The sequence below is a fragment of the Schistocerca nitens genome, chromosome 10 (genome assembly GCF_023898315.1).
Source record: "Schistocerca nitens isolate TAMUIC-IGC-003100 chromosome 10, iqSchNite1.1, whole genome shotgun sequence".
NCBI classification, from domain to species: domain Eukaryota; kingdom Metazoa; phylum Arthropoda; class Insecta; order Orthoptera; family Acrididae; genus Schistocerca; species Schistocerca nitens.
In genome coordinates this window covers 125,924,801-125,948,004 of record NC_064623.1, presented here as the reverse complement: position 1 = coordinate 125,948,004, position 23,204 = coordinate 125,924,801, and the positions used below count along the sequence as shown (strand labels likewise).

General features: G+C 40.6%; 1 protein-coding gene across 4 annotated transcripts in view; it reads left to right on the top strand.

The window, feature by feature from the left end:
- LOC126210457 (sex-regulated protein janus-A-like) overlaps window positions 1-20,531 on the top strand; it is a 50,584-nt gene extending 30,053 nt beyond the window's left edge. For all 4 annotated transcript variants that reach the window (XM_049939690.1, XM_049939689.1, XM_049939691.1 and 1 more), the window contains exons 3-5: window positions 9,983-10,138; window positions 11,979-12,080; window positions 20,349-20,531. In XM_049939690.1, coding sequence (XP_049795647.1) covers window positions 9,983-10,138; window positions 11,979-12,071 — 249 coding nt within the window. In that variant the 3' untranslated portion in view covers window positions 12,072-12,080; window positions 20,349-20,531. The remainder of the gene's footprint in view (window positions 1-9,982; window positions 10,139-11,978; window positions 12,081-20,348) is intronic.
- The last annotated feature ends 2,673 nt before the right edge of the window (window positions 20,532-23,204 follow it).

Sequence of the window (23,204 nt, the reverse complement as noted above, 5' to 3'; positions counted from 1 at the left end):
ACGAAAATTTAATAGTCATGGGTGACTGGAATTCGAGTGTAGGAAAAGGGATAGAAGGAAACGTAGTAGGTGAATATGGATTGGGGCTAAGAAATGAAAGAGGAAGCCGCCTGGTAGAATTTTGCACAGAGCATAACTTAATCATAGCTAACACTTGGTTTAAGAATCATGATAGAAGATTGTATACATGGAAGAACCCTGGAGATACTAAAAGGTATCAGATAGATTATATAATGGTAAGACAGAGATTTAGGAACCAGGTTTTAAATTGTAAGACATTTCCAGGGGCAGATGTGGACTCTGACCACAATCTATTGGTTATCACCTGTAGATTAAAACTGAAGAAACTGCAAAAAGGTGGGAATTTAAGGAGATGGGACCTGGGTAAACTGAAAGAACCAGAGGTTATACAGAGTTTCAGGGAGAGCATAAGGGAACAATTGACAGGAATGGGGGAAAGAAACACAGTAGAAGAAGAATGGGTAGCTTTGAGGGATGAAGTAGTGAAGGCAGCAGAGGATCAAGTAGATAAAAAGACGAGGGCTAGTAGAAATCCTTGGGTAACAGAAGAAATATTGAATTTAATTGATGAAAGGAGAAAATATAAAAATGCAGTAAATGAAGCAGGCAAAAAGGAATACAAATGTCTCAAAAATGAGATCGACAGGAAGTGCAAAATGGCTAAGCAGGGATGGCTAGAGGACAAATGTAAGGATGTAGAGGCTTATCTCACTATGGGGTAAGATAGATACTGCCTACAGGAAAATTAGAGAGACCTTTGGAGATAAGAGAACCACTTGTATGAACATCAAGAGTTCAGATGGAAACCCAGTTCTAAGCAAAGAAGGGAAAGCAGAAAGGTGGAAGGAGTATATAGAGGGTCTATACAAGGGCGATGTACTTGAGGAGAATATTATGGAAATGGAAGAGGATGTAGATGAAGATGAAATGGGAGATACGATACTGCGTGAAGAGTTTGACAGAGCAGTGAAAGACCTGAGTCGAAACAAGGCCCCCGGAGTAGACAACATTCCATTGGAACTACTGACGGCCTTGGGAGAGCCAGTCCTGACAAAACTCTACCATCTGGTGAGCAAGATGTATGAAACAGGCGAAATACCCTCAGACTTCAAGAAGAATATAATAATTCCAATCCCAAAGAAAGCAGGTGTTGACAGATGTGAGAATTACCGAACAATTAGTTTAATAAGCCACAGCTGCAAAATACTAACATGAATTCTTTACAGACGAATGGAAAAACTAGTAGAAGCCGACCTCGGGGAAGATCAGTTTGGATTCCGTAGAAATACTGGAACACGTGACGCAATACTGACCTTACGACTTATCTTAGAAGAAAGATTAAGAAAAGGCAAACCTACGTTTCTAGCATTTGTAGACTTAGAGAAAGCTTTTGACCATGTTGACTGGAATACTCTCTTTCAAATTCTAAAGGTGGCAGGGGTAAAATACAGGGAGCGAAAGGCTATTTACAATTTGTACAGAAACCAGATGGCAGTTATAAGAGTCGAGGGACATGAAAGGGAAGCAGTGGTTGGGAAGGGAGTAAGACAGGGTTGTAGCCTCTCCCCCATGTTATTCAATCTGTATATTGAGCAAGTAGTAAAGGAAACAAAAGAAAAATTCGGAGTAGGTATTAAAATCCATGGAGAAGAAATAAAAACTTTGAGGTTCGCCGATGACATTGTAATTCTGTCAGAGACAGCAAAGGACTTGGAAGAGCAGTTGAACGGAATGGATGGTGTCTTGAAGGGAGGATATAAGATGAACATAAACAAAATCAAAATGAGGATAATGGAATGTAGTTGAATTAAGTCGGGTGATGTTGAGGGTATTAGATTAGGAAATGAGACACTTAAAGTAGTAAAGGAGTTTTGCTATTTGGGAGCAAAATAACTGATGATGGTCGAAGTAGAGAGGATATAAAATGTAGACTGGCAATGGCAAGGAAAGCGTTTCTGAAGAAGAGAAATTTGTTAACATCGAGTATAGATTTAAGTGTCAGGAAGTCATTTCTGAAAGTACACTCCTGGAAATTGAAATAAGAACACTGTGAATTCATTGTCCCAGGAAGGGGAAACTTTATTGACACATTCCTGGGGTCAGATACATCACATGATCACACTGACAGAACCACAGGCACATAGACACAGGCAACAGAGCATGCACAATGTCGGCACTAGTACAGTGTATATCCACCTTTCGCAGCAATGCAGGCTGCTATTCTCCCATGGAGACGATCGTAGAGATGCTGGATGTAGTCCTGTGGAACGGCTTGCCATGCCATTTCCACCTGGCGCCTCAGTTGGACCAGCGTTCGTGCTGGACGTGCAGACCGCGTGAGACGACGCTTCAGCCAGTCCCAAACCTGCTCAATGGGGGACAGATCCGGACATCTTGCTGGCCAGGGTAGTTGACTTACACCTTCTAGAGCACGTTGGGTGGCACGGGATACATGCGGACGTGCATTGTCCTGTTGGAACAGCAAGTTCCCTTGCCGGTCTAGGAATGGTAGAACGATGGGTTCGATGACGGTTTGGATGTACCATGCACTATTCAGTGTCCCCTCGACGATCACCAGTGGTGTACGGCCAGTGTAGGAGATCGCTCCCCACACCATGATGCCGGGTGTTGGCCCTGTGTGCCTCGGTCGTATGCAGTCCTGATTGTGGCGCTCACCTGCACGGCGCCAAACACGCATACGACCATCATTGGCACCAAGGCAGAAGCGACTCTCATCGCTGAAGACGACACGTCTCCATTCGTCCCTCCATTCACGCCTGTCGCGACACCACTGGAGGCGGGCTGCACGATGTTGGGGCGTGAGCGGAAGACGGCCTAACGGTGTGCGGGACCGTAGCCCAGCTTCATGGAGACGGTTGCGAATGGTCCTCGCCGATACCCCAGGAGCAACAGTGTCCCTAATTTGCTGGGAAGTGGCGGTGCGGTCCCCTACGGCTCTGCGTAGGATCCTACGGTCTTGGTGTGCATCCGTGCGTCGCTGCGGTCCGGTCCCAGGTCGACGGGCACGTGCACCTTCCGCCGACCACTGGCGACAACAGCGATGTACTGTGGAGACCTCACGCCCCACGTGTTGAGCAATTCGGCGGTACGTCCACCCGGCCTCCCGCATGCCCACTATACGCCCTCGCTCAAAGTCCGTCAACTGCACATACGGTTCACGTCCACGCTGTCGCGGCATGCTACCAGTGTTAAAGACTGCGATGGAGCTCCGTATGCCACGGCAAACTGGCTGACACTGACGGCGGCGGTGCACAAATGCTGCGCAGCTAGCGCCATTCGACGGCCAACACCGCGGTTCCTGGTGTGTCCGCTGTGCCGTGCGTGTGATCATTGCTTGTACAGCCCTCTCGCAGTGTCCGGAGCAAGTATGGTGGGTCTGACACACCGGTGTCAATGTGTTCTTTTTTCCATTTCCAGGAGTGTATTTGTATGGAGTGTAGCCATGTATGGATGTGAAACATGGACGGTAAATAGTTTGGACAAGAATAGAATAGAAGCTTTCGAAATGTGGTGCTACAGAAGAATGCTGAAGATTAGATGGGTAGATCACATAACTAATGAGGAGGTACTGAATAGGATTGGAGAGAAGAGGAGTTTGTGGCACAACTTTACCAGAAGAAGGGATCGGTTGGTAGGACATGTTCTGAGGCATCAAGGGATCACCAATTTAATATTGGAGGGCAGCGTGGAGGGTAAAAATCGTAGGGGGAGACCAAGAGATGAATACACTAAGCAGATTCAGAAGGATGTAGGTTGCAGTAGGTACTGGGAGATGATGAAGCTTGCACAGGATAGAGTAGCATGGAGAGCTGCATCAAACCAGTCTCAGGACTGAAGACCACAACAACAACGACGGTTGTGTCTAAAGCATCTATGAAATGTGCCGTAGAAAAAACTGTTTATATTAGTGAAACCAGGGACATTGCTGTTGCACTTGAAGGGACATGGCAACATAGAGGACATCGTTCCTTCAATGGTGTTTAAGTGCTACTTCTGTGGAGAAAGGAAAAGTTGATGTTGAGTGCTTATCTAAGTACTGCCACACCTACCATAGTAACACTGAAGAACATATTGAACATCAGTGTTCTAATAATTATGATGGTTACAGTGAAGGTATGGAGTGTGATGGAGCTCTAAAATTATTTCAGAGGTCGGTGCCCATTTATAACGTTAGATTTACAAAGTACCTAGGCGATGGGGACTCTAAAGCTTTCAATAAAATTAATGAGTTCAATGTTTATGGTGATACCCTCGTAACAATACTGGAGTGTTGTGGACATGTCCAAAAGAGGATGGGTGCTAGATTGAGGAAACTAAGAAGAGAAATGAAAGGAAAGTTGCCGTCTGATGGAAAATCTCTGTCTGGCTGAGGCAGATTGACAGAAACTGAAATAGACTTTCTTCAGAGCTATTAAGGACTGGCCATTAGACAAACTGCACCTCTGAATGATGTTACAGCAATGAGAAAAGCTGTATGGGCCACCTACTTTCATAAGTTGTCCACAGATGACCACCCTGGTCATGGACTGCCCTAAAGGAGCAGATTCTTGGTGTGGTTACCAAAAAGCAAAAGAAAGTGGTCAAATATACTATCAAAAGATCGAAAGCATTATCTTCTTGAGCCTGTTATGAATGAAATAAAACCAATTTTTAGAGACCTGAGTGGACCCTGTTTTGCTTAGTAAATGTCTTCATGGGGGCACTCAGAATACAAATGAAAGTTTCAACCATTCCATATGGGAAAGATTACCCAAGAATGTTTTTGTAGGACTAAATACATTAAAAGTTTGTGTACTAGATGCTGTGCTATGTTTCAATGATGGAGTGATAGGATGGTTGGAAGTCCTGAGAAATTTAGGCATAAAATGTGGCTCTAATATGGAAGATCAATTTCTTGCATGTGACGGACAACGGGTGCATGAAGCTTAAAGATTCACTCTTCAAGTTACCAAAGAAGCAAGAAGTGCTAAAAGGAATGCCAAGAGGAAGCTTGAAGATGAAGAAATGCTGCAGGATGAAGACTATGCTTCAGGAATGTTCCGAGGCACAGTTTAATTGGACTCATATGTTCATTCGCAATTTCCCACAAGTTGTATTCTTCAGAATTCAGGTACAAATATTTCCTAAAGTTTATGAAGCATTGCTCTAATTTTTTCTGTAACTTGCAGTAGTCCATACTTATGTAGTAGACCTAAGCTTTATTGCGGAATCAGCTAAATCATAGAAAAAATAACATTTTTATTAGGAAAAAAATTATAAATGTTAAAATGTATGATGTGGTACTTTTTTATCGTTGTAATATACATAATAGGTGGAATTAAATAGGTCTAGCACCTTAGCCATCATGTCATGCATGTCTGGTAAAAATTTGGTCTCCTTCAGATGTATAACATTGGATTAAATGGTACCGCAGTTCGAGGAAGCATTTTGGAAAAAAAAAGCTTCAATTTCCTTGTTATTTTTTTTTTAAATAACCCTAAGTAGGTTCAAAAATATTCAAAATACTTCTAATTTGTTTAGAAAGTGTGCTCTTTTACCTGATATCAACAAAAAAATCTGTGAAACATATACATTGTAAACAGTGCCTGAAAGAAATAGGTGTTGATTGTTACATAATATTGAGCTGGAAAAAATGCCCTGTATCCTTAAGTGTGAACTGCCAGATAGTCATGTAGATTTACACGAGAAATATCGTCTGGTTTGGAAGCAATGCATTCAACTTCCAGAAATAAATTCTCTCACCTCACAAAACAGGCCTTTGACTAAGCTTCATAAAGTTCCGTATTGTGCTGGTTTATGGCATAGAGAAGATGTTACCAACAAGTATCTCCATGAAACTTCCTGGCAGATTAAAACTGTGTGCCCGACAGAGACTCGAACTCGGTACCTTTGCCTTTCGCGGGCAAGTGCTCTACCATCTGAGCTACCGAAGCACGACTCACGCCCGGTCCTCACAGCTTTACTTCTGCCAGTATCTCGTCTCCTACATTCCAAACTTTACAGAAGTAAAGGTCCCGAGTTCGAGTCTCGGTCGGGCACACAGTTTTAATCTGCCAGGAAGTTTCATATCAGCGCACACTCCGCTGCAGAGTGAAAATCTCATTCTGGAAACATCCCCCAGGCTGTGGCTAAGCCATGTCTCCGCAGTATCCTTTCTTTCAGGAGTGCTAGTTCTGCAAGGTTCGCAGGACAGCTTCTGTAAAGTTTGGAAGGTATGAGACGAGATACTGGCAGAAGTAAAGCTGTGAGTACCGGGCGTGAGTCGTGCTTCGGTAGCTCAGATGGTAGAGCACTTGCCCGCGAAAGGCAAAGGTCCTGAGTTCGAGTCCCGGTCGGGCACACAGTTTTAATCTGCCAGGAAGTTTCATATCAGCGCACACTCCGCTGCAGAGTGAAAATCTCATTCTGGAAGTATCTCCGTGGTTCTCCATCATTTGAAAAAACGCCGTTATCACTAAAACACACAGCTACATTTACAACTCCATTTTTCCTGTACAGTGTTCTATAATACATACAATTGTGACTTTAAATGACAGCTTCGAATTATCAAGGGCATCAGTTTTTTTTTTTTTTTTCCATTTACAAATTTAATGTGCCATTATCAACAGAATGATTGCTTGCAGACCATTATATTGGCGTGTGAGGTTTTGGGATTGAAATTTTTTTTTTTAATCAGGTATCTTGAGACTTTGAGCCAAAGCTTGTGGGATGAGGTGGAACCTAGTTTACAGAAAGCTGAATATAAAATTTATAAACAAAAAATTACAGAATTAGTAAAATATAAAATTAAGAGAAATTAGGATAAATTACATGTTGCATAGAGAAGTTCTCGAGTATCGTGAGGGTCTCCTGTGCGGAATAGTAGCATACCACAAGGTAACCTTTGTGTGTGGATTTGAATACTTAGGTTTTTCACTCTTTTTTTCTGCCCTGCTGGGAAATTTGGAAAAAAAAAAAAAACTGGAGAAATTTGTGTGTGTGTGTGTGTGTGTGTGTGTGTGTGTGTGTGTGTGTGTGTCTGTCTGTCTGTCTGTCTGTCTCTCTCTCTCTCAGTAGATGAAACGGTTTGTTTACTGGTATTTCAAGCATTGTCGCTGGCTGGGTGCAGCTTAATACATGCATCGCTTCCCTACTCCCTCATTCTTACTGCTTCTCCCCTTCCTTCCAATCCCCCAGCTTGCAGTCAGTGCTGCCGTGGTGGCACTAGCCTAGTAGCTGCCAATGGGAGGCGTGAGGAGTGGTTTGTTTTGATATGTTTCTCAGAGATTGTTGACCCAGTGGCTGGAGACGACAGTCATGTGTGCATGAGTTGTGTCTGAGAGTGATTGTGTGAATGTGTGTGTGTGTGTGTGTGTGTGTGTGTGTGTGTGTGTTGTCATTTTCTAAGAAAGGCTATGGCCAAAAATTTAGTTGTGAGAGTGTGATTGTCTTTTCTACGTGTCTGTCCATGGTTCAGCGATCATCTTTACGGTGAGTTGCCACCTATCTTTAATAGCATTAATTCTCAGAGTATTTGCACAAATGTCAGTGATTTGTGAATAGCTGGCCACATGAATGGACTTCCATGATGGGCCAAAACCACAGGCCATTTCTGTGGGGTCTCTCTAACGGATTGGGGCTGCCGATTTGAAGCCCATCGTTTCCCAATAATGTGCAAGCCCTGCCCGTCGGATCTAGTCTCACCGATCTGCTCCCAGGCCGGCTCTGTTTGTGTGTGGCATAATGCAGAGGATTTTCGTGATTTATCCAAGGACTCAGGACTGTGGTGCTCCTCGGCAGGCCAGAGGCCATGGGCGATGGAGTTAAGGAATTGCGACTTTCTCACAGCAAGTAAATTGTGCGGTACATTGTTTTATAAACATTTTATTTATTCTAGTACATTTTGGGGCTTAGAAAATAATTTATACAGGATGTACATAAAGTCCGGGAACACTTTCAATAATTTATTGCACAAGAACTAAACAATGTACAGATGTCATACATATGGCATTTTGAAGAGAAACTCTGAAAGTGTTGTTGTTGTTTTTGTCGACTGTGACATTCGCTTCTCGTATTCTCTCCCGGAGCTCTGCTACATCACGTGGTAGAGACCATACACACACCAGATCTTTAATGTGTCCCCACAGAAAAAAAGTCACACGGAGTGAGATCTGGTAATCAGGGAGACCATTTCATGAAACAGCTGTTCCCTTCTGTAGCACGGCCAGTCCATCGATGCGGCAGCTCCGTGTTTAGGTACCCACGAACTTCACGATGAAAATGGGGTGGAGCCCCATCCTGCTGAAAGATGAACAGAGAATCCGATTGCATCTGAGGCATCAGCCATTGCTGCAACATGTCCGAGTAGGAATATCCAGTGACAGTGCTCTTGGCGAAGAAGAATGACCCGTACAGTTTTCGACATGACAAAGCACAAAAAAACATTTACATTTAGCGAATCACACTCAAATTCAATGCATTCATGTGGATGCTTTGTACCCCAGATTCGACAATTATGCCTGTTCACTTTCCCATTAGTGTGAAAAGTGGCTTCATTGCTAAAACTTAAGCGATCAAAAATGCCATCCCCATCCTTATTCAGTTGTTGCAACTGTGAACAAAACTCAAAACACTTGTCTTTGTCGTCGTTATTGACCTTGTTGTAAACATCCATTGAACAGCTGTAGCACACACTTTTTTTGTCGAACTCCAACACACAGAAAACTCACTCCGCACCTGAACTTGCCATGTTTATGACTGGTGCTATCGGCAAATCACCAAACTATGCTGTGGTGGTATACATGAAAAAGAACTTTCAGGGTTTCTCTTCAAAATGACACGTGTGTGATATCTGTGCAATGTTTGGTTCTTGTGCAATAAATAATTGAAAGTGTTCCCAGACGTAACGTACATCCTGTATATTAGAAAGTATGAGCGATAGGAAGAAGAACTTGCGGCAGTCTCTGGCGGTTTGTATGCTATGTACTCGTATATTTTGGCCTGCCTTATACACTTATTTCAGGAGGCCTACTTTTTTCTGAGGTTATTTCTGAAATCAGTGAAGGTATTTTAAACCTGTCTTGCGACTCCAAATGCGTGTCACCAAATACGTTTCGTTTTATTGAAATAAAATAACAACAGTGGTCTTAAATGAAATATATATACCATTGTCTTTCTTTCTCCAACTAAAAACTGTTCATTACAAAAGGTGCTGACATTAGTACTTAAGATTTTTGCTCACGAGGGGAAGAAATACAGAAGTCCGTACTTTTTTTTTTTTTTTTTTTTTTTTTTTTTTTTTTTTTTAACTTGTGTCTTTACTTGCCTTTGAGACCTCGAAATTTGTCAGGGAAAAATGCTAAAACTTGTCTGGAAATCAGGGAATGCCACTTGGGGAAACTTGCGACAACCCTGAATGTTCACAAGCTGGCACTGCAGAGCTTGCTGACTGCATTTTTCTGGGATGAGAATATTCTTGCCAAGTGCACAGAATTGCCCCAAATTATAACACCATATGAGATAACAGAGCAAAAGTAAACAAGCTTTTGTGTTTGTGTCCAAGACATTGTGTATAGTGTCTGTTCGACCAGCTCAGGACAAGACTTTTTCGCTTTTACAAGAGTTCAGTTGTTGGCAGTGAAGTGTTAATCCATTCTCCAAAAGCCACGTGCTGATGTTGCCAACTACCTTGTTAGCTTGATGATTTACATTATGTTCCATGTTTTCCGAGAGAACACTTGTCCGAATATACAAAAGCTTTCATTTGCATTTGCAGTAGATACTAGAAAAAACAGAAGCTCCTGTTTGTGTTTCCTATAGATAGTGGATATAACAACAGCTCCTTTAAGTTTTGTTTTCAGATTATTTTTGAGGCAACAATTTCCATGCATGTTGCTACTTTTGTGTTTTCTTCTCGCTTAGTACTTTTTGTTCAAAGTTTGACTATGGTTCCTGCTACTAGGTGCGAGGATACAAGCGAGCTGGCTTCCATTCGGACGTCTACGATGAGACGATGGACAGGGTGAAAGGCCTTGGCGTTGATACCGAGTGCACTGGTGGTGGCAGAATACAGCACGACCCCAGTGCCAAGGTCATCAAAGTGTACGGCTACTCACAGGTAATACCAAAAGCAGTGAGTTGTAGAAATGACAGTATGTGTCATCTTGAGCTGTTATTCAACTTAATTTTTTACTGTGTGACTGGTTTCAGTTGAAGACCATTTTCAGGACCTGTTGTATATACATCGTGGATACAGGAAAATTTTGGGTGAAAAGAATGTTTGAAAATTATAGTAACAATACAAGCAACACTTAACAGAATTTGGTTACCATCAAAAACTATATATAAATCAAAAGAATACAGTGTCTGAAATATTCTTTTGCCTGAATTTTTCCTGTTTCCGTGCTGTGGGTACAACAGGTGCTCGAAAATGGTCCTTGACCAAAACTGATTGCATCATAAAAAAAATTTATCGACAGCTTAAAGTGTTACGTGATGTCATTTCTACAATTCGTATAAGCTGCAGACCACAGTTAAAACAAAAAAATATTTTAAAAACAGTGAAGTTTCTTTTCATACGTTGTGTGCCCTATAATTCAAGTATTTTTAAAGATTTTAAGAGTATTACTGTTTATGTATAATTTGTCCAGTCACATTAATAGCGCTCTCTGATACATGCACCGTCCATATTTTTCTGTACATATTCCTCCCTAAGACTGAATTGTCAGAAACTAAAATATTTTAGGTGATTACTTTATTTACCACCTTGTCCAATCCAACCTCACTTTAGGACATTGTGCAATCATATATACTGTTCTATTATTTATTTTTTTATCTGTGTTTTGCCAGTATTCTGTGTAAAACAGGTCATAAAACAATTTTGTTCAATTCCATATGCCAAGCTGCTCCATTGGAAAGCAGTTTCTGCTTCGGTTACATGGCACAAATTATAGAATACCCTGTTAGATGGTCAGAAGTAAATGTCACCAGATGTTAATACCTGTAAATCATCATCATGCTTCTTACAACCGTGTACAATAATTTGGGTGTGGTGTTGTGGACAAGTGTTTTGGTAGAAATTGCTACTTTTGTTCTGGGTAGCAGCCAAGATTATGAAACTTCCTGACAAATTAAAACTATGTGCCGGACCAGGACTACATCCTGAAACCTTGCCTTCTGTGGACAATGCTGATACCAACTGAGCTGTCCAATCTGATTCATGATTTTTTTTCTCACACCTTTCAGATTATTTTTGAGGCCACAATCCTTGCTTCCACCTGTATATTCAGAGAGAGAGAATGTTCTGTCCCATATTTTTATGACATTATTATTATTGCCAGCTCCTATATCTTTTGATTGAGTATAGTTACGGCAGCACATGAATTGTGGTGAGCCTGGTGTTTTTACAAGACCTTTTCCAGTTGCCAGGACAGTTGTTGTCGTAATTACTCAAATCAACCATTCCTTGCACTTGGAGCAGACCAAATGATTCCTCCGTACCCCTCGCACCTATTTTATATTTTTCAGACTGTGTTTCACATATTTTGTGATCTACCTGTTTCATTTATCACAGTTAATACAGTTGCAGATCGTGGGTACGTGTTTAATTTTTTGCATGATTACTGCCGCTTGTGTTTCAGTGTTGTGTACAATGCCAGACCCATCAATACAAAAATTAATTCAGATGCTACATCTTGCACATCTATTCTGAAGGTCTTTACAAACTTCCTTTTTCTGTTGCTTTTGTGTTGTGATGTGTGGTTTAGAAAATTTCAGATTGCTTTACAGTTTCATGTGCTCTGTATTAGTTGCTTTTTTAGTGTATGTACAACCGCATTATTTACTTATGATGTAGTTGTAGTTAAGAGTTGTTTTAGTGTTTAATTATTATTGTGATATGTAGCACACTGTTTAATTGTGCTTTAGTTTTAAAATATCCAAGGACTGCTTCATTTCAGGGGTTTGGGAAGGCAGACCACAGCAAGACTGTAGAAATTCTTAAGACTGCATATCCTGATTACAACATTACTTGGAGTGATGAAGGATACTGATCTGCTCAGGTGATTAAATTTACATATGTGTGATGCATTTAAAATGTCTTTGACATTACGACGATCTTCGTAATGAATGAAGGTGATATTTTTCCATTTAAGCTGTTGTATTTTAATAAGACCTCTCCTGAATTATGCAGTTACTTCTGGCCCAAAAAGCCATTTTAAATGTTTTTAAAGTACAACAAACAGTAGCATTTCTACTGTAGTTTGTAAGCCATGATGAACAGCAGCACATAGTGTGAGTTTGCAGCCATTTTTATTTCTGTGGGACCTCGCTATGTGTGTAAACCAAAAAATAGCTTTTCAAGCTGAAACTAGTTGCTTAGCTAAAATTATTTTTAATAACTATATTAGCTTAAGTTGAAAAATATCATTTTCATCCAATGACATTAATAATTTTTGTGTCCTCTTTTTCACTTTTGCCATATGGGATTGTTCTGAGGAGATCTATCACATGACTACTGCTTTGTTTCTCAGATTGGTACAGTTGTTTTCTGTCATTAGTTATTGTATGCTGCTTTTGACCACTGAGAATCAAATTTTTCAACTGTTTAATATCAGGATTTAGCAGCAAGTTTTTTACTTAAGTGTTAATAGGTGTTGTATCTAACAACTATTTTTCTGATCTGAAGATTGCCATGCAGGAATTCAGCAAACTAGTTCTGATCTGATTCAAAGATTGCATTCATTTTGTTGGTAGAGACAGTGGGGAGCTGCCCTCTTCAGTCATCATTATCCAGAGGTGAAGCTAGTTTTCTTCAGTACTGGCTGTCATTATTGACTTCAGTCTTCAAGAGTGTGTCTCAGAAATCATTAAATCAGCAGCAGGCTGTTGGTTTATTGCATGAAGAGATTCCAAATACTGCTTTAAATTCACTTCTATCTTAAATTCAGTGCCACGTATGAATGTCTTCTTTTAAACTCCATAGCTACCTCAATCTAACTGATGTGTGTACAAAAGGAGTGAACAAGTGGCCCATGTAATATGCCAAGTGTGGTGAATTTGCCTAGTGTGTTAACAGTGGACACCATTACACACTGTCTATTTTAGAAAATGAATCACTCTACAGCAACCCAGGATGTCTCAGAATTCCCACACTATGCAGTACAGTATCCAAAGATTGTTATTCTGTGAAAAGAAATCCATTGGTGTTAATTAGATGTGAACTGTACTCTCCATTTAATGTACAAAAGCAGTTGTTCAGTAGCAATTCATTGCAAGAGGAGGGACAATTTCCAGTTTTTTGTTATTTATTTTATTTACCCATTTAAATAAAGCTGTCTTAGGAATTTTCCCTTATGCGGGGACTGCTTGTACTAGATAATGTGTCTATTTAAAGTTCTACATTTGTGTATTTTGCTGTTCACATCACTTCTTCTGCATAATTTTTCATTGATTGTGTCGATACTTGTTTGTATTCTGATATGTTGTGAAATTTCGAACATTTGGGAATGCCGCGATAAACTAGTACTATTATTTTCAATTGTAGGCTTACACTAAACTGTGCTCTTTCAAAAATTTTAAGGACAGTAGGCCTATCATCCTCATTCAAAATAGTCTGTCTCTAATTTTGTTGTCCAATTATGTGAGAAATAGTTTAGTTTCAGAGTTTTCAGATGCCTACAAAACTATATTTTGTAAGTTAGTGCTACCAGTGTTTTGTATACGTAATTTACTTCGTAGCAAATCAATCCTTTGTGGTTCACAGTTCACCCAAAGTATACATCACCCCTGAATTTCATTGTATATCAATGCAAATAAACGTGTGTTTTTGAGAATTTTCGGACGTTACCATTGTCCTTTGCATAATCTGCGAGCAGTAGGGGTTTGTGATTTAGTTACTGTAGCAGATTTTCTGACAGACATTTTGTGTTACATTTGGTTTTCCCTTAAAGAGGTGTAGCCCTATATATTATCTGCATTCATTATAAATTAACGCGTTTTTCGAGTTTGCTAACAACTATAATTAAAATCAAAATGTTTTAGGAACCTAGTAATTTCTACCACAGTGTTTTGCATTTTCTTAATAAAATCTCGTTTTGTGTATCTGCTTTAATTCTTACAGTGAATTAGCAACTTTTAGCTCAACAGATTAAAAGATAATCAACAGGTTTAATTCAGAGTCCTTTGTTCACTGCCTTGTAATACATTGCACCAGCCAAAATGCAGCCCCACTTGAGTGCTGTTCTCAGACATGGGATGTTCGTAAGCAACTGGAAATAGTTCTGACTACTGGCAAACGATTGACAGCTGCTGCGAATCAGTGTGTTAGAAGAGCTCTCGAGAGTCGTGTACCTGCAATACCTGTGCAGAGGTACCTCAAGTACTATCTTCTCTTGTGGATCCGGTCTCCTCTGCCGAAAGTACAGGGTCTGTCATTACATATTCACTCGACTGCCAGTGGCGTGTCAATATTAGATGTAGGCATCGTGTACAGGGTAGATGGGGACCAAGGAGGACTCAGGGTGTTGTACTGATCTCCCTAAACAACAAGGTTGAGGTGCTGTCTTTCACTGAAACTGAGCCAGTGGGATTCACTTTACCTGTTTTGTCAAGTTTCAGGTGGAGGCAAACGCAAAGGGATAGGGGGCCATTAATCGTCGGCATTTCAAACGTACAGCAAATGATGGCACCCCTGAGGGAAATGGCAGCAAGGGGCAGAAAAGGACACCAGGGACACCCAGTGTGTATGCCTGGGGGAGGCTACTCCAGCAGCCATTACGGGAACAGGGTGCAACTAACTGCAAATTGTGGCCCTCATTGGGACAAATAATAACTGCCATCTGGGCTCCAAAGTCATTCTAGGGTCATTCCAACGACCAGCAGAGCAGGTTGAGAAGACCAGCCTTGCATGCAAAGTTTCAGCAAACCTCACAATTTACAGCATTGTCCACTGAACTGATCGTGGCCTTTTTGTTCTGAGTCGAGTGGGAGGACTGAACCAGATACTTTGAAAGTTCTGGGAAAAGCTAGGCTGCGACTTCCTGGACTTGTGCCGTAGGGTTGAGAACTGTAGGGTCTCCCTAAATAGGTCAGATGTGCAGTGCAAATCAGATGCTACTTCTCAGGTAGCTGACTGTGTGTGGATACCACACAAGGATTATTTAGATTATGTGACTGTCCATCCAGTCCAGATAACGATGGCTGTAGGATACCCAGACGTATGAGTGTAAGATTGAAAGAAATGCCTCCAACATGTGAGAGTATTAAAATCTTAATGGTAAACTGCCGAAGCATTCATAACAAAATGCCAGAGTTTCAAGCACTCATGAAATGCAGTGAAGCTCACACAATACTAGGTACAGAAAGCTGGTTGAAACCTGAAATTGATAGCAGTGAGATTTTTGGGAAAATTTAAGTGTATATCGAAAGGAAAGGGAGGTGATGTATTTGTTGCAGTAGACCAAAAACTCAAAATCCACCGAGGTAGATGAAGCTGCATGTGAGTGTGTTTGGGTAAGACTCAGTGTCAGGGTTGGGCATAAAACGATGATTGGATCCTTCTTTCTGCCACCAGACTCTTCTCATGATGTAACTGAAAACTTCAGAGAAAATCTTAGTTCACTTGTACATAAGTTACCCAATCATACTGTAATCATTGATGGAGACTTTAATCTTCCAACAATTAATTGGGAAAATGTCCACATCAAAATTGTCATCAGTGACCATGATGCGGTTATGGCAACAATGATTACCAAAGTACAAAGGACAACTAAAACAAGTGGATATATATATATATATATATATATGTATGTGTGTGTGTGTGTGTGTGTGTGTGTGTGTGTGTGTGTGTGTGTGTGTGTGTGTGTGTGTGTTCAGTAAACTAGGTAGACATCAGTAATATCTTATCTCAATGAGGAACTTGAATATTTCAGCACAGGTCAGGAGCATGTAGAGGCACTCTGGCTCAAGTTTAAAAGAACAGTTGACCATGCACTGGATAGATAGGTATCTAGTATAACAGTTCATGATGGGATTTAACCTCCTTGGCATACAGTCACTGTAAAGAAACAGAGATTACTGCTCAATAGCTGTAAAACAAAGTGTAGGGTTATAGATAGAGAGAGACGCTGGATGAAACATGTTTGGCTGTCAAGAGAGCAATGCATGAAGCCTTCAGTGACTACTGTAGCAGAATATTGTCGAATGACATTTTACAAAATCCAAATAAATTCTGGTCGTATGTAAGGGCTGTTAGTGACACAAAAGTTAGTGTCCAGTCCCTAGCAAGTGAGACAGGAACTGAAATTTGAGGGTAGCAAAGTAAAAGCTGAAATTCTGAACTCCATTTTCAAATGTTCCTTTGCAAAGAAAAACCCAGGAGAACTGCCCCAATTCAATCCTCGTACACTGAAAAAATGAATGAAATAGGTATTATTGTCAGTTGTGTTGAGAAACAGTTGAAATCATTAAACAAAGCTCCGGCCCCCGATGGAATCCCAGTCAGATTCTATATTGAATTTGTGGCTGAGTTATCCTCGCTTCTCACTGTAATCTATCCAAAAAACCTTACCCAGCTTTTGGAAAAAGTTACATATCACACCCGTCTACAAGAAGGGTTGTAGGAGTGACAAAACTACCATCCAGTAGCCTTGACATCGATTTGTTGTAGAATCTTAGAAAATATTCTGAGCTCAAACATAATGAGGTATCTCGAACGGAACTACCTTCTCAATATCAAACAGCATGGTTTTCAAAAACATAGATGATATGAAATCCAACTCGCACTTTTCTCACATAACTTGCTGAAAGCGTTGGATCAAGGCAACAGGTAGATACAGTGTTTCTTGATTTCCTAACAGTATTTGATTCTGTTCCACACTTACACTTACTGTGAAAAGTACAATCATATGGGGTATCAAGTGAAATTCGTGACTGGATTGAGGACTTTTTGATAGGAAGGACACAGCATGTTGCCTTGGATGGAGAGTCATCATCAGATGTAGAAGTAACTTCAGGTGTGCCCCAGGGAAGTGTGTTGGGGCCCTTGCAGTTCTTGTCCATTAATGACCTTGCTGTAAATCAGGATTTTTGCAGATGATGCAGCTATCTGTAATGAAGTACTATTTCAGAGAAGCTGCATAAATATTCAGTCAGATCTTGATGAGATTTCAACATGGTGCAGTGATTGGCAACTTGCTCTGAATGTTTAGAAATGTAAACTTAGTATCCTATGACTATAATATTGGTGAGTCACTGTCGGAATCTGCCAACTCGTACAAATACCTGTGTGTAACACATTGTAGGAATATGAAATGGCATGATCACATAGGTTCAGTTGTGGGTAAAGCAGGTTGTAGACTTTGGTTTATTGGTATAATAATGGGGAAGTGCAATCAGTCTACTAAAGAGATGCTTACAAGTCATTCGTGTGACCCCTCCCTAGACTATTGCTAAAGTGTGTGGGACTTGTACCAGATAAGACTAGCAGGAGACATTGAATGTATACAGAGAAAGGCAGCATGGTCACAGGTTTGCTTAATCCATGGGAGAGTGTCACAGAGATACTGAAGGAACTGAAATGGCAGACTGTTGAAGACAGGTGTAAACTATTCCAAGAAAGTGTATTAGCAGAGTTTCAAGAACTGTCTTTAAATGATTACTCTAGGGATATACAGGGTGATTCACAAAGAATACCACAACTTTAAAAATGTGTATTTAATGAAAGAAACATAATATAACCTTCTGTTATACATCATTACAAAGAGTATTTAAAAAGGTTTTTTTTTTCACTCAAAAACAAGTTCAGAGATGTTCAATATGGTCCCCTCCAGACACACGAGCAATATCAACCCGATACTCCAACTTGTTCCACACTCTCTGTAGCATATCGGGCGTAACAGTTTGGATAGCTGCTGTTATTTCTCGTTTCAAATCATCAATGGTGGCTGGGAGAGGTGGCTGAAGCACCATATCCTTAACATACCCCCATAAGAAAAAATCGCAGGGGGTAAGATCAGGGCTTCTTGGAGGCCAGTGATGAAGTGCTCTGTCACGGGCTGCCTGGCGGCCGATCCATCGCCTCGGGTAGTTGATGTTCAGGTTTCATAACTAACCTTTTTCGTAGGACTCTCCATACAGTTGATCGTGGAATTTGCAGCTCTCTGCGAGTCGATTTTCCTGGGCTGCGAACAAATGCTTGCTGGATGCGTGCTACATTTTCATCACTCGTTCTCGGCCGTCCAGAACTTTTCCCTTTGCACAAACACCCATTCTCTGTAAACTGTTTATACCAACGTTTAATACACCACCTATCAGGAGGTTTAACACCTTACTTCGTTCAAAATGCACGCTGAACAACTGTCGTCGATTCACTTCTGCCGTACTCAATAACACAAAAAGCTTTCTGTTGAGCGGTCGCCATCTTAGCATCAACTGACACTGACGCCTAGTCAACAACGCCTCAAGCGATCAAATGTACAACTAAATGAAACTTTATAGCTCCCTTAATTCGCCGACAGATAGTGCTTAGCTCTGCCTTTTGTCGTTGCAGTTTTAAATTCCTAAAGTTGTGGTATTCTTTTTGAATCACCCTGTACGACAACCCCCCACACATTGCTATCACAGGGGTCGTGAAGATAAGATTAGAATGATTACTGCTCACACAGAGGCATTCAGACAAATTCAGACAATCATTCTTCCACGCTCCATACATGAATGAAACAGCAAGAAACCCTGATAACTGGTACAATGGGACTTACCCTGTACCATGCACCTCCTGGTGGATTGCAGATTATAAATGTAGATGTGAACTGACAGTCTCTTACATGTGCATGAGGGAAACATACAATCACCTTTATTTTACCAAGACAAAAATTATGATTTACTTAAGTTTCAAACCTTGACAGGAAATAATGGATTAGGCTGTCCATAAATTATAAACTAACATTATTGTGATGATGGAAAATCTCATATAAAGACGTGAAACAAATACTAACAAAGAGGTAGAGAGGCTGGCCAGTACTTAGCTCAGTACAGCCAATAGATACACAAAACATAACAGAAAATTTACGTATCCTAGCTTTCGCAACTTTGTTCCTTCGTCAGGGAGGAGAGAGGGGAAAGAAGGGGAAGAAGAGAAAGTGGATTCAGTTACTCACAACCCAGGTTATGAAGCAACAGGGGAGAGGTAAACAGGGAGGGTAGCAAAGATGGAGGCATGGGTGTATACTCTACAGTATGTCAACATGTTGCCTTGACCTGTTTGATCACCAGGTCTGGCTCCAATTCAGTGCACATGGGACATCATCGAACAACTCCAGTGTTTCCCAAAAACAGCATTAACCATCCCTGTTTTGGTGTCAATGTGAAACAGGCATGGAACTTCATCCCACAAACTCATATCCAGCACAATGCATGCACGTTTGCATGCTTACATTCAGCATTCGGGCAGTTACACTGGATTTCAATGTATTAGTGTATCATATTTGCAGTGGTGTATCTCGCACTTATATTAACCTGTGATCTTGCAACGTTAATCACTTAAATAAGTTACTTAGGCATATATGTTCCTGAAATTTCATTACTCTACGTTAATTACTTTTTGGTGTTGCAAATTTTTTTTGTCAGTGTGCATGATGACTACAATAATACATTATAATGTTTCTCCAGTGGTTTCAACATTAACTTTTTAACAGAAAAGATTTTGCTTACAGTTCATTTTTAAGTTAACATTTCTAAACTTTTTAACAATCCATATTAAAGCTAGCAATAGTAAGTATATTAATAATTGCTACTGTAAACAGTTACACATATGGACATTAGTTTTGAATAATGAGTTTTGAGTGTAAATAATGTTTTATGTAAGTGTTTGTATTGATACTTAAAATTAAATGTCGTGTAATGAATGTCCAGATACTCATATAAAAAGTTTTGTTGGATCAAGTTATTTACGAACGCGATGTGCTGTGTTCTTCCATTAGAGAATGAGACTGTATTGTTTATCGGTTTCATTACAAAATGCTAATAAGCTTTTAGTTAGAAAACCTTCTATAACTAGAATTATTAATATGAGAAAAATAGGAACAATGAAAGAACGGAAGATCAGTTGCAGAAACAAGAGTAGCTCTGAGTTGCAAGAGTGGTTGCTTTTCCCACGCATGTAGTTAACTGGCATTATCGCCACTATTAACTTACTGTGGTTTCACATCTCATCTGTTCATTGTTCCCCATGTCCTGCCCTTCTGTTCCCTCTTCCTATTAGACCATATATGCCTCTGTTACTGTAATCGATATGTAAACAATAATTATCACATGACCTTTTTTTGTTACAGTTTGTAATATTTGACATTGCAGCTTTTGAAAATGGAGCAGGATGTTGTGCCCTGTTTCCTATTGGAGTGTTTCTCTGTGATCAGAATTGGAGGCAGACAATTCACTTGAACTTCCATTGCTGTTGTTGATGTCTTTGAATCATGTTGTTTCTTTGTGATTAATAAAAAGATTATACAATCCAATGGTTTCTTCACCTTGTCTTTAAAAATTCCAGACCTATTGTTCAAACTCATATTTTGAGAGTTATGCATCTGAGCATTTTTGTGGAAAGTGCGTTTCACACATACTTTCAAGATAAATTGAATAATGACCCCCATTTTGTGTGTCAGGGAAGATAATTTGATACAGCTAAACGCATATACAGTACACACATTTGCTTGCGCCTGAGACAAAGTGAGAGTGATTCAAAGGAAGAATTCACTACTTTTTACCTACTTTCTGAATAACTCGTACTTTCGTCAGAAATGTCACAATGCGAAGTTGATTAGATAAAGGGACAAAAATGAGAGCAAAATATAATTTGAATATCAGAAAAAATAACCACTTAGTGTTTGTGTAATACTTTACGGCAAGCCTAAAATTAATTTTTAAACATTGGGAAATCTGGGATGGAATAACAATAATATGAAATAGGATAGCTTTCTGCTCCCCACCTAGAGGAGACACTGAGTGGCAGACTGGCACATTGAAGGAAGACTTTTAGATATTAGAAAGTATGGGACAGAGTCCTCAGAAGCAGGTTTGGTGGTGTGAGGCTGGGGTGGGAGCAGGTAAAGGCCTAGATATGTGAGACAGAGAGACTAGCAAAGGTTTAGGCAATGGGGTTTACAGGAGTGAAGAACATGTCGCAGCTAGAGTTTCTAGGCATCGTTCCTGTGGCTCCACACCTCAATGCCCTCCCCTGCTCCCATTCCAATCTCACACACTGTTACTGTCCCCCTAGTACACCTCTCTCTGTCTGTCCACCTCCACACTCCCAACCAGCAGAGACTACCTATGCTGAGGTGGGCTCTGTCCATTAGATTACACTCGTAAGATAAAAAGAAACATTATGCAGCATGAAAGAATTATCCGTGTGGGATGGAAATATGTAGATGTGATGTACGTGCACAGACAAAAAAAAATTACAATGTCAGAAAAATTGAATGATTTATTCAAGAGCTTCACAAATTGAGCAAGTTCGTCCACCTCTGACTCTTGAGCAAGCTTGGCATTTATAGATTTGTTGGATGTCCTACTGAGGGACATCAAGCCAAATTCTATCCAAGTGGCGCATTGTATTGTCTAAATCATGAGCTGCTTGGGTGGCCCTGCCCATAATGCCCCAGACATACTCAATTGGGGAGAGATCCCGTGACCTTGCTGGCAAAGGTACGGTGTGGCAAGTATGAAGACGAATTGTGTGTGGGCAGGCATTATCTTGCTGAAATGATGGCTTGTCATGAAGAGAAACAAAATGGGGTTTATAATATCGTCAACAGATGTCTGTGTTGTAATGGTGACACAGATGACAACCAAAGGGGTCCTGTTATGAAAAGAAATGGCACAGTAGACAACCAGTCCTCGTTTGGCTGTATGGCAGCCAGCAGCCGGGTTGGTATCGCACTGCTATCTGGTGTGTCCCCAGGCACGTCCCTGGTCTGGAATTGCATTGACTGGAATATAATTGGCTTCAGTGATGAATCCCACTATGAACTGAGCCCCAATGATCAGCACAGGTGTGTCTGAAGACGCCCCAGACGGTGGGATACCACCCCGAATGTCGCATCCCATACGGTCCAACTACCAGGACTGATGATCTGGGGTGCGATTTCTTTTCGTAACAGATCCCTTTTGGTTGTCATCCATGTCACTCCTACAGCATAGTCATCTGTTGACAATACTGTACATCCTATTTTGTTTCCCTTCTTGGCAAGCCATACGTTGCTTACATTTCAGCAAGATAATGCCTGTCCGCACACAGCTTGTCCTCGTGCTTGCCAAACCCTACCTTGGCCAGCAAAGTTGCTGGATCTCTCGCCAATTGAGAATGTAAGGAGCATTATGGGCAGGGCCGTTAGACCACCTCGGGATTTTGACTATCTACCGTGACATTTAAATAGAATTTGGCATGATGTCCCTCTGTTGGGCATCAGCAACTATATCAGCCAGAGTCAAGCTTGTATAAGGGCCAGAGGTGGACCATCTCATCCAATTTGTGATGCTCTTTCTCTTGAATAAATCATCCAGTTTTTTCTGAAACTGTAATTATTTTTCTGTCTTCACATGTATGTCACATTTACTGATTTCAGCCCTATTTGGTATTTGGATAATTCCTTTAGTACCTAAGTGTTTTTTTGAGTATATAGTATCTGACAGTTTCTGTTTTCAGTATGCTTGTCTGCTGCCCATTGCCTGCTCTAACTGGTGAGTAGCAATCTGTCCTATTTCATATTGTTAGAATTAACTTTTGACACTCAATATTTATGATGCAAGCAAACTGTTATTGCCACTTGACATAATCGTGAATGGTACTCTGTTAGCCATTGGCACAAATGGATTGACATGATAAAACAAGGGTCCACAGCTTTTACAAACTTTTTGAATGTGATAAATACAGCTTACTGCTGTCAATACTTTTGTTAATTACAATTTTGATCGTTTGTTATTTTCAAGCATACATGTCAGGTGCCACGACACCTTTGAATTACTGCAAATGGACAAAGATGACCAGACTAATTTCTCTTCAGAAGAAACTTGATGTCATTCAAATCTACTTTTTCATTGGTAGAGATCTTTCACTCATGGGATTAGCAGCAGAGATTAAAAAGAAGCAGCAGCAAACAGATCCAAGGCATCCATTGTTTGGAACTCAT